This window comes from Salvelinus namaycush, chromosome 6 (genome assembly GCF_016432855.1).
Source record: "Salvelinus namaycush isolate Seneca chromosome 6, SaNama_1.0, whole genome shotgun sequence".
NCBI classification, from domain to species: domain Eukaryota; kingdom Metazoa; phylum Chordata; class Actinopteri; order Salmoniformes; family Salmonidae; genus Salvelinus; species Salvelinus namaycush.
In genome coordinates this window covers 20,332,771-20,344,867 of record NC_052312.1, presented here as the reverse complement: position 1 = coordinate 20,344,867, position 12,097 = coordinate 20,332,771, and the positions used below count along the sequence as shown (strand labels likewise).

Below are 12,097 nucleotides of genomic sequence, written 5' to 3'. Positions count from 1 at the left end.
CACCAGAGATTGATGAGAATGTGAGGTGAAACAACCTGGTCTCGGAGCATTTCTTATTATTCTGTACGTAAATCCGAGACACTCCATTTAGTAGGATATGTTACGTTTCATATGGTATGTATTAACGTGTGGATGTCCATCACTCATTTCGTATGATAGGTTACAAATTACAATTCGTATGATATGTTACGAATATGCTAAACGTACAATACATTATGAATTTGCAAAATGTACAATATGTTATGCATTTGCAAAACGTATGATATGTTAGGAATTCTAGCTAGGTGGCTAATGTTTGCTAGCTGGCTAATGTTAGCTAGGCTAGGGGTTAGTTAGGGGTTAGGGTTAAGTTCAGGAGTTAGGTTAATGGGTAAGGGTTTGGGGAAGGGTCGCTAAAAGGGTTAAAGTTAAGGTTAGGGTTAACTAACATGCTACGTTGCTAAAAAGTAGTAAGTAGTTTAAAAGTTGCAAATTAGCTAAAATGCTAGTTGTCCGTGATAAGATTCGAACTCGCAACCCACCCATCCACCCCAACGAACTACCCTACTTTCGTTTTTGCTTTAAGTGACCATCTGTCTTATGTAAACATACCAAACACAACATATCATACTAATTTGAGTGTCCCGGATTTATGTTTACTATGTTACGTCTAGTCTATGAGACCAGGCTGGGTGAAAGGGACCCATCCTCATCAGTTTCAAAATCCTTTGGATGAGATTTACAAGTAAATTAGAGTACTACTGTATTCCATCAAAACCTTTAATCTGATTTGTAGCAAAACATCCATTGGATTAATTTTTTTAAGTCAAAGTGTGATAGGGATGAAACATTCTAAATAACTATACATACAATATCACATAAATAGAGAGTAGTAAATAGACGTTGAGATGAAAAAATTATATTTTCCCCTAATCTCTGCTAGATCCTGTGTTGGTCCGTTTCCATGGAAATTCATTCTGTGAATTCAGTAACACATTTTTGGAACTAGAGATGAGGGAAATGGAAGAAAAATGAATTGTGAAGTTTTAGTTATTACTACTGCATTAAAATAAGACACAGAGACATAAGAGGAAAATGGATTTACCATGAGAGCTCAAGAGGCAGTGTATTTTCCCAGACTTACAAGCACACACACACACAAACTCCATCAAAGCCTACTGCCTTGGGCTCCCTGAGCAGCTTACAGGCCTTATAAAGAGAGTATCCACCACAACAATCATTGATCGTTGTCTTGCTGGATCAATATCCACTACCCAAATATGAGCTCTCAAGTGTCCAAACCAAGCCCTTGAACACTGACTGAGGTTTTGCATACCAAACGGCACGCTATTCCCTACATAGTGCACTAGTGCAGCACTACAGGCCCATAGGGCTCTGGTCCAAAGTAGTTCACAATATAGGGAATAAGGTGCCATTTGCGAAGCAACATGAGAGAGTGAGCCTCTTCCTATGGGAATAAGTTCACTGCCGAGTGAATCACATCACATACTCCGGGTTTTCAGCTGCTAACTAACTGGCTAGATAGCTGAGTAATTGTCTGGCATAGCACAAGCTCATCCTGGCGCAATGCTAACCTATATATAACCTATATACATTGTATTCGGAAAGTATTCAGACCCCTTCACTTTTTCCACATTGTGTTATGTTACAGCCTTACTCAAAAATGGATTACATTTTTTTTTAAATCCCCATAAATCTACACTCAATATCCCATAATGACAAAGCAGAAACAGGTTTTTAGACATTTAGCAACAAACAAAAAAGTAATACCTAATTTACATAAGTATTCAGACCCTTTGCTATGAGACTCGAAATTGAGCTCAGGTGCATCCTGTTTCATGCATGTCAGAGCAAAAACCAAGCCATGAGGCCCAAGGAATTGTCCTTAGAACTCAGAGACAGGACTGTGTCGAGGCAGAGGCAGAGGTCTGGGAAAGGGTGCCAAAAAAATTCTGCCGCATTGAAGGTCCCCAAGAACACAGTGGCCTCCATCTTTCTTAAATGGAAGAAGTTCGGAACCATCAAGAATCTTCCTAGAGCTGGCCGCCCAACCAAACTGAACAATCGGGGAATAAGGCCCTTGGTCAGGGAGGTGAAGAAGAACCCGATGGTCACTGACAGAGCTCCAGAGTTCCTCTGCGGAGATGGGAGAACCTTCCAGAAGGACAACCATCTCTGCAGCACTCCACCAATCAGGCCATTATGGTAGAGTGGCCAGATGGAAGCCACTCCTGAGTAAAAGGCACATGACAGAGTTTGCCAAAAGGCACCTAAAGGACTCTCAGACCATGAAAAACAAGATTCTCTAGTCTGATAAAACCAAGATTGAACTCTTTGGCCTGAGTGCCAAGCGTCACGTCTGGAGGAAACCTGGCACCATCCCTACGTTGAAGCATGGTGGTGGCAGCATGATGCTGTTGTGATGTTTTTCAGCGGCATGGACTGGGAGACTAGCCGGGATCGAGGGAAAGATTAACGGAGCAAAAGTACAGAGAGATCCTTGATGAAAACCCGCTCCAGAGTACTCAGGACATGAGACTGGGGCTTAGGTTCACCTTCTAACAGGACAACAACCCTAAGAACACAGCCTAGACAACACAGGATTGGCTTCGGGGCAAGTCTGAATGTTCTTGAGAGGCCCAGCCAGAGCCCGGACTCCCCATCCAACCTGACAGAGCTTGAGCAGAGAAGAATGGGAGAAACTCCCCACATACAGGTGTGCCAAGCTTGTAGCGTCATACCCAGGACTGTAATCGCTGCCAAAGGTGCTACAAAAAGCACTGAGTAAAGGTTCTGAATACTTACGTAAATGTAATATTTCAGTATTTCTTAAATTTTGGGGCATAAAGTGTATAAAAAACTGTTTTTTTCTTTGTCATTATGGGGTATTGTGTGTAGATTGATGAGGGGGAAAAACAAATGAATACATTTTAGAATAAGACTGTAACATAACATAATGTGGAAAAAGTCAAGGGGTCTGAATACTTTCCGAATTCACTGTATATAGCAGCAGTCTCACAGGCTGGGTTTCCTATTAGCTGGGGGTGGGGAAGGTACAGGCCTACCAGCCACAGGGGAATGGTCATCCCTGATCATATTAAGTTGACGTCTGTTGAGTGTGAATAGTCCACATCCTGTCCTCACTGCAGTAATGGGGCCTTCCTTGGCCAATTTAACACTCTGTGGTGTAAATTAAAGTTTATTTTTGTAATGTTAGGGAGTAACTTCTTAATAAAGTGTTCATTAGACTAATATGTTTTTCAACTTAAAGTTGAAGTGTTGCTCTGTAAACTTCATCTATTTTCTGTTTCGCCTTAGGGCTTTAGTGTAGATGCCAAATATCATTATAATATCCTTTTTTGGTACACACAGAGCTAACCGAAATACACAATCCCTTTATAGGCTTACTGCAGTTGACATTATCTTTAGTTCCATGAAAGCTGACCTGACTAAATTATTTTCCATGTTAGCAGATACATAAAAGTACTGTATCGTATCACAGGAAATAGCTTCCTAGCTCTCTATTTGCAGAAAAGGATTGTTATGACTGAGCTATAGCCAGGACGGGTGGTGAACTCCTGAGGCGGTCAACATTCAGATATAGTTTGTAACACCCCTGTTTATTTTTTTATTTTATCTATATTTAACTAAGCAAGTCAGTTAAGAACAAATTCTTATTTTGAATGACGGCCTAGGAACAGTGGGTTAACTGCCTTGTTCAGGGGCAGAACTTGTCAGCTTGGGGGATTTAGAACTTGCAACCTTTCGGTTACTAGTCCAACGCTCTAACCACTAGGCTACGCTGCCGCCCTGTAATATGTAATATGTTAACTACCGTAACTGTAACGGAGGTGGCTCGGTAAACCATGATCGAGTAATGAGAAACCTTGCCTTGAGACTAGAAGAACTGCGTTAGCTCCCCGAGACTGTGTTAGCCTGCTTTAGCTCAGCAGGCTAACACAGTCTTGCAGTCTAAATGTTGATTGGCCATACTACTTCAACTCTTAGGACCAAGTGAAATATACAAATTCAACCCTCTCAAAGTGAAAGGAGTGCCGTGTATATTTCTAATGCTGTATCATATTCAACAGAGTCACAGTGTGTTGACAAACACTTTATTACTGCGCCTGCCTGCAGCCGGGTGTTTTTCCACAGAAATTTGGAACATGGGGTTGGAACAGGTGGTGAGGTCCTCTCAGATTCATTTCACCTCAAAATGATGCAGCTTTCTATATTGATGGTATGATATCAGCTTCTTAAGCTGTTCTTTCGTGTGTATGTGTGTGTGCGTGTGCGTGTGCGTGTGCGTGTGTGTGTGTGTGTGTGTGTGTGTGTGTGTGTGTGTGTGTGTACTGTTCTTTACGTGCTAAAGTGACCCAATCACCCAGGCCAGTCATAGAGGTGAACTCACACAGCCATTCTGGGGTGTGTGGATAAAATATTTTTGTATTCTTCTCAGAAAAATGACCCTCTATCATCTTACCTAAACAACAACAAAAAAGAAAGTGACATTGCGCCACCTCAACAACTTCTTGGGACACAGAGAAGGTGTGAGAGAGACTGTTGGAGAGGGAACTGGCCAGGAGGCTTACTATATTGTTGGGAAAATGGAGGGGTGTAGGAGAGAGAGAGAGAGAGAGAGAGAGAGAGAGAGAGCAGGGGGGAGAGAGAGAGAGAGAGAGAGAGAGCGAGAAAGAGCAGGGGAGAGAGAGAGAGAGAGCAGGGGGGAGAGAGAGAGGGAGAGAGAGAGAGAGAGAGAGAGAGAGAGAAAGAGGGAGCGAGAGAGAGAGAGAGAGAGAGAGCAGGGGAGAGAAAGAGAGGGAGAGAGAGAGAGAGAGAGAGAGAGAGAAAGAGGGAGCGAGAGAGAGCAGGGGAGAGAAAGAGAGAGAGCAGGGGGGAGAGAGAGAGAGAACAAGAGAGAGAAGCTGGGAAAGAGGGAGAAGCAGGGAGAAAGAGAGAAGGAGGGAGGGGAGGAACAGAAAGAGTTCAGGCGTATTTTTAGGACAGGTTTATTCGTAGGTCTGAAACTAACCCTGTCGGTGTACTTCTATACGAGTCGTCTCTCCCCTTCTCCGCCTCTCTGTTCTCTCACTCATCCTCTCTGGCCGCTGCCTGACTGGCCATCTGTTGAAGTCTCTCACCCTTAAGGCCATGTGAGCTCCAGTAGTCACTGTGCGAAGGAAACTTTTGCATCATAAAGACAGGGGAGTTCCATAGAAAAAGAACAGATTCCATTTTCTATGTTTCCTAATTAATGTTTGTATGTATGTTATGTACAGTATCCACCTTCTCCCAAGATGCCAATCAACCCAAGTAGGCTAGGTATGTATAAATATAAATAGGCCAGAGATATTTTCAGACAGAGAGTCAGACCTGTATGCAAGGACTACAAGCCCCCCAACTTCAGACCACTCTTTTAAAGGTGTGCATGAACATTCTACAAAATCTTGTCAGAAGCGGAAAATGTCTTCTGGTAAATCAATGGTAATAGAATATACATATCAGAAATTAATGCCTATGACAGCTGAGCTGACTAACGTGTATTTATTAGCAGTTTAGTCATTATGCTCAATGAATTCACTATTGGAGGTATGGTTGTCCCATTCCAAGTTTAGGCCAGGCCATAGAGCACAGGCAGGCGAGGCATACATCATAACTGTCACATCAGCCCATTGACTTTTAGGCTTGACAGCTCTGGCTCATTAAATGCACCTGTCCTCCATGTCCGCGAGGCCGGATGATCGCCAAGACAACGGGCGGGCCCAAGTCCCCTCGCGACTCTCTAGGCCTATTTTACATTTGATTCATTTAGCAGACGCTCTCATCCAGGCTACATGACACTTCCAGACACTATAATGTTGCCACCTCAAGCACAGAAAAATAAGCGGCACTCCCAAAATTAAAAAAAACTAACTCAGAGAGACAACTTGGAGTAGTTTTGAGCGAAAATTTTAAAAGCATTCAACTTTTAATAAATGGTTTGAGTTTGGCCTGCCTATAGCGCAAGGTGACTTCTTGGAAAAATCGTGCATAAAAGCACACAAGTCCCTATTTGTTCTATTGGTTAGTTTAAATGTGTGGGGGGTATATATATTTATTTTGAGACGGTCTTCGTGTGCCTGTCGGGGGTAAAGTGACAGATAACACTGAGAACGTTACGCGTCTGAAATATCTAACCGCTCTGCTCATAGCTTCCAGAACTGAAAAGGAGCAGGTGCGTGCGCCAACTCCTTATCTCCCCCCGTTTCACTTGACAACTTTAATACGTTTTCCAGGGATTTTAGTAACTGTCAACCATTTGATTCTGGGCACTCATAAAACATACACAACGGGATGGCTGGACTCAAGCCAGACGCACAAATTCCCGTGGTGCACAACGAGCCGCTCTAGCCAACATTTAACGGTCACCGTGCCACTTTGACTTGACTTACTCACAGCCCGGTACCGAACGTACCTTTCTCTGCTGTTTCTCCCATGCGGGGTCCAGCAGTAGGTCCCTGTCCCACTCATCCTCCGGAGACATATACTGATGCTCCTCGCTCATCATATACGAGGTGTTGTATTGCGCTTGGGTTTCGACAGCCATCATAATGCCGTCTAGGGTTTCTAGTACCCCCTCTGATTATATAGAACAGAAACGAGGTTTTTGCGCACTCTAAGCCTTGTAGATACCAGATGAAACCCTCCTTGGGCTTGAGGACTCGCTGTCTGTCAGGTGTGCTGGTCAGCAGAAACAAGAGATGCGGCGACAGAGTACAGACTGCGGCAGAGGTGCAGCTCCCACTACCAGAAACTCTGCTTGGTCAGTGCTACTTTCCTGGTCAAAAGTAGAACACGTGACCGCACCCCAATAAGTATGAGAACCCGGGCGGGCGGGTGTCAGGGTCTGACCCTAAAAAGGTGCGATGGGTGGGGTTGTGGTTGGAGAGTTGACCTATCCCAGGGCAGGGAGGCTTAAGAGAGGAGGATGGAGACGTCAATCACACCCTTTACTGAAGGAAATTGTAAACTACAGCTTGTGGACCGCACCTGTTGCCTCTGGTGCGCCTCTATTCTCAGGCTGTAGTCTATATACCGCTATACCCCTCACACTGACTACAATGATAAACAATACTGACCTCGGATAACTTGAATGTCCTTACAACGACATCTTATTCTAAGATACATGTGTGATTAAGAATTATAATGACACAGTACATTTTAGGATAATTGTCGGGAAGATGACAGTATGAATCCTGGAAACTCACAGGGATAGGCTTTTTCCATCCTTTCTCAAACCTCTAGCACACCTGATTTAAAGTGTCAACTAATCGTCAGGCCCTAGACTATTTGAGTCAAGTGTGTTAGTTCAGGGCTACAACAAAATTATGAAACGTCTCTGAGGTTCCCTGAGGTGAGGTTTGAAAAAAGCTGGCCTAGTCTATGTAGTACTCTGAAGGTCACATATCCAGATGGCACATTGACATGACAAGGCCTATATAAAGTGCTGTGACTCGGAGGTAGAAATCAAAGAACAGCTGAAGGCAGTTGACTTCTCAATATTTGGCTGATACACCAGTGACAGCTCAGATGTAAAATGTCAGTAGGCTAAACAGCATAATACATTCAAACAAAGTGATCTAGGCATACAGTATTACATATTTTTTTAAATCACAAAAATAGCATAAAAAGGTGTATAGCACTGCTTTATTACCATATTTGTGCTATAAGCTTTTAAAATTAGCCTAATTATGTTTAAAGAGAAAATTACAACGTTTATTTGAAAATAATCATTTATTTGGTACAACCATGCAGACGGTACAGTGCTTCAAGACATACCGGTAAGCAATGCAAGGAGTATACATAATATGAAATTTGGTTATTCATTGTCATAATACATTTAAGGCGACATTTTCATGGTGCAAAGTAGTTTAAAGCTGTGCAAAAACAAAACTCAATCTGGCATTGTGATTAAATTAGACTTCTCAAGCATTGTGCGTTATAAAAAGGACACTATTCATGCATTGCTCAGTATACTAAACTCTAGTTAAATAATCACTTTTATAATGCACATTGTTGAGAAAAAAAATGTATAACACTGCTGGATTATGAGTTGTACAATATTTTCTTGCATCTTTGAACTATTTTGCACCATTAAAATGTCCCCCGTCATCTCCTTCAAGCATGCTGATTGTTTGCACTTGTTTTTTTCCTGTAAATGCACTTGAAGTACCAAATTACTCAACATTGATATTTGTAAAAACATCACTTTAACAATCCAGTTCGGCATACAAAGATGCTCTTTCTCCCTAAAAAATGTCTCCTCCAATAACAAGAGAAACTAGATCACCCAGACTATAAGAACATAGCTATAAGATAACAATTGAGGTAACAGTTTATATTAGGTTGCCTTTATATCGTAGGACTATAAATAGTATCTTCCTTAACCAGATGAAATCACACACCATTACACTCTAACTACACTTGACTTGCCCCAGATTCTTAATTAAGTCAACTTAGTTACAGCGCAGTTACAAGTTCTTGCATGTGAGAATATAATATTTGATGTGACTAGGTAGTATTTGGGCAGCAATGTTAAGTGTGACTGACAGTGGACTGGCAACTACCCTGGGGGCAAAACTGTGGCCCAATTCCAATTCTCCCCGCTCTCCTTGAAGTGTGCACTCGTTCACTCCTTGAAGATTTAAAATATTGAGATTGGTATTAGATATACGGTATACTCTGTCTCGAACAATCCAATGCCCCCTCCCCCCTCACTTCCTTGAGGGGGAGTGGACAAGCGCACATTTCAGGAAAGAGGGGCGAAATTTGGAATTGAGATTCTATTGGTAAGGCAGCATTTCTGGCTTCCCTGTCCTGTGTTGTGCAGCGCGAGGTAGAGCAGGACAGGAGCAGTGATGAAAGGCTGCAGCCATATGGTTGCCAGTCAGTGTGAGCTAATAGGGAGCAGGCCAGGGGCAATTCAGAAATACAGGGCTGACTGCATTTGCTCAAGCACTAGAGTCAGACTCCACACGTCCACGTCTGAGAGGAAAAGGGGACTATGTGGGGGGAAAAGCCCAACATCCTGATTAGTTATTTTAGTTAGTCCATTTTGTGCCGAGGCAATACTGTAGTTTGAATGCTCAGAGGAGAGATTACTGGTGAACCTTTTAACATTTTAATCAAACTTATCCAGAGCGACTTAGAGTTAAGTGCCTTGCTCAAGGGCATAGACAGATTTTTCACCTAGTCAGCTCAGGGGTTTTGAACCACAGACCTTCCGGATACTGGCCCAACTCTCTTAACCCCACCCCCTCTTTCCACGAGCCACCATTTTGAAAACATCTAGATTACTTTTCTCCTCCAAGATCAGGACAGCATGGGTTTAAGGGAACGGGCAGGGATCAGAGCTGGAGATCCCTACATTACAAACGCAGCTTCCGTCCTTTCATCCATCCTTCATCCTTTGCAGTGGTAAAGCAGACAGAGACAGGAAGACCACGCCCTCTCCCTGTCAAGTCTCTGCCCCGCCGCCTGCAACGCACCTCTCAGCTGCTCAGTGAACATGTCGGACAAGTGTGTGTGTGTTCAGCCATCCTAACAGAGGGAGATTCTTAACAGATACACACACACACATATATATACAGAACAACAAACAAGTAGAGCCGGTTGAAGTGAAGAGAAATAGTCCCCATACCAAAGAAATCCTGTAGGAGTCCTGAGAGTGCAGTGAATCTGCAGGTAGTTAACCCTTACTGGGCTCGTCTGTCTTATAGGACATTTTTGATAGGGCAATAGGGAAATCGGTGTTAAAAAAACATGAATGTTATTCTCCAGAGGGAGGTCAATTTATTGTCTTTATTAGTCTTGAATTGATTGATTAAACTGCAAGGAGCTGGTGGTGTTGGTAGTGAACAGTGATTAACCACATACAGTCATGGCAAACCCAGCATCACAGTTTTTGCAAAGCAAAAACTCTCCCTACAAAGTCTGTTTCATGAATACCAAAGATGGTGGATAAATAAGAGTTTACTCTGGCCGTTAACCATTTTACAATAATGGTCAAGGGTTCCTGTTTGTGTAAGTGTGATTTTTCATCTCTCGCGTGAGCATGCTTTTCCCGCGCGAGCTCAGTTCCTCCGTATAGGTTGCATTCCCTTGCATGCATCAACCAATGTTCGCGTGCCACGTCATCGACTGACTGGTTGCTATAACATAATTCAAGTATCAGCTAATCACATTACCTATCCAGGCGTTGTAGGATAAGGTATGCATCAGCAACGCCTGGGCAGAGGAACGTGGCCAATGTCTGGCATGTGAGAAAGGGAACAGCTGGCTTTAGTCTATTTATTGTCCCCCTCTCGCTTGCCCCGACCAACCAGAAAAAAATATGAGCCAGTGAGATTTCTCGGCCTGGGTCACCCCCTCCGCAGGGGCAATCAGTAGACCAGAGTGGGCCTGCCCCGATCAGAAAATAAAAATAGGGAGTGGGGTGTCTCGCTTTCTCTACCGTCGCGGGTAATACTCTTACCAGCCAAGCGACCCCACTAGGCCACCATACACTGTGTCCACTGTCATTCACTAGGTGACTATAGCTACAGCCATAGCCAGGGGTGGGTGTGGCCAGTTGGGGGCAGCTGATCCACAGCCAGAGCCACAAAACCCAGCCCAGATCCAAGATGGCAGCGGTGGAAGCGGCAAGCGTTGTGTACGGCGGACAGGCACGGAGAGGGATGGGTTGGGAGGAGGGGTGGCGAATACGGCGGTGTAGGAGTCACTAGCGGGGGGGGGCAGGAGATCCACATGTGCCAAGCCTCAACGACATCACACACTGGCTCACTCTATTAAACATGTAGTCACACACAAAAAGTAAAGCACAAGCACACAATCTCTCGCTCTAACACACAGACACACATCAGCACGACAGAGAGAGACTGACGGAACAGTCCAATGTAGGTGCTGCATGGCGAGAGACGGGACAATTCACTGGAAGTCTGGTAGGAGACATCACAGCAGCAGTGAGCAGGGACCCCCCCCAAGAGAAGCCCTCCGGCTTTGGCAATGTCAACACAGGTGAGTGGGGAGCTACGGAGGGGTGGTGGTGATGGCGGTGGGAGTTTGGTCAAAGCACAGTCAGAGAGGGGGATGGGAACGGTGCTTTGTTTCATTACCTTGGTGGAGTAGATTGAGTTCCCACTTCCCCTTTGCCTGCGCGACGTTTATTGTCTTCCCCCTCTCACCTCACACGCTTGGCTGTCTGGACGGCCGGGGACCTATTTCAGTTGACATAGTCAGTCAGTATGTACAGGGCTTTGGATATAGAGCAGAGTGACACATGCACGTCTAGAACAGTAGTCACTGGAGACAGTCACATTGTTGGGTGTTGTGGTTGGGTAGGAGCAAGCCCAACAGATCAAAATGCTACAGATGGAGCCATTCTATCTGCGTGCCTCTCCCCAGCTCTCAGATGGTGTGTGTGTCCCCGCCATTGGTAAACAAGGAATCATCTGCAAACGAGTAATGCGCGCCACTCGGCTCAACATTGAATCTGCAATTAAAATGTTATGAAATCGACACCAGATTGGCACAAAGCGGCAATCAAAAAAGATCAGAGGTCATGGAAACGGTTTTCAGACATGAGAGCATGGTAACAGTAGCCTTGTCGGGATACCAGTGAGGGGTTGTGTCCCAATTATCTCTTTCTTCCTGAAGTGTACACTCGTTCACTACTTCTTACACATCTAAATCGCATTGGATTAGTGGAGGCATGGGCTAGAGGGTGTTTCCAACATATTTCTTATACCAGTCATTTCCTCTCAAATTAGTGAAGGGATGTGAACAAGTGCACAATTGAGAAGAAAATAGATATTACTGGGACACATCCTGGGCCTGTCTGTGCTGTAGTCCTACAGAGTTCGAGTGAGGCTGGAAAGAAAGGCCGACCCCAGACTAGACTTACCCCATCCACCGAGGCAGACTAGGGGGGGGAGCACACACAGACGCTACTCCTCATTTTCTCTGCCACCCTGGTCCCCAGTCACATGGGTCTGGTCATTACAACAAGGAGAAACAGGAAGGAGTGAAAAATACAAAAAAAATAAAAACAAGGAGAAGT

General features: G+C 44.3%; 1 protein-coding gene across 4 annotated transcripts in view; it reads right to left on the bottom strand.

The window, feature by feature from the left end:
* Positions 1 to 12,097, bottom strand: part of LOC120049746 (alpha-actinin-3) — a 40,902-nt gene that overhangs the window by 28,353 nt on the left and 452 nt on the right. The window contains exons 2-3 of one of the 4 annotated variants that reach the window (XM_038996131.1): positions 11,942 to 12,029; positions 11,154 to 11,530 (exon numbers count right to left, since the gene is read on the bottom strand). Coding sequence is in view for 1 of the 4 variants with exons in the window: in XM_038996129.1 (XP_038852057.1) it covers positions 6,455 to 6,589 (135 nt within the window). In the remaining 3 variants the exon portion in view is untranslated. Of the gene's footprint in view, positions 1 to 6,454; positions 6,590 to 11,153; positions 12,030 to 12,097 lie in introns of those variants that run through there. The other 3 variants (XM_038996132.1, XM_038996130.1, XM_038996129.1) reach the window with 3 other exon arrangements.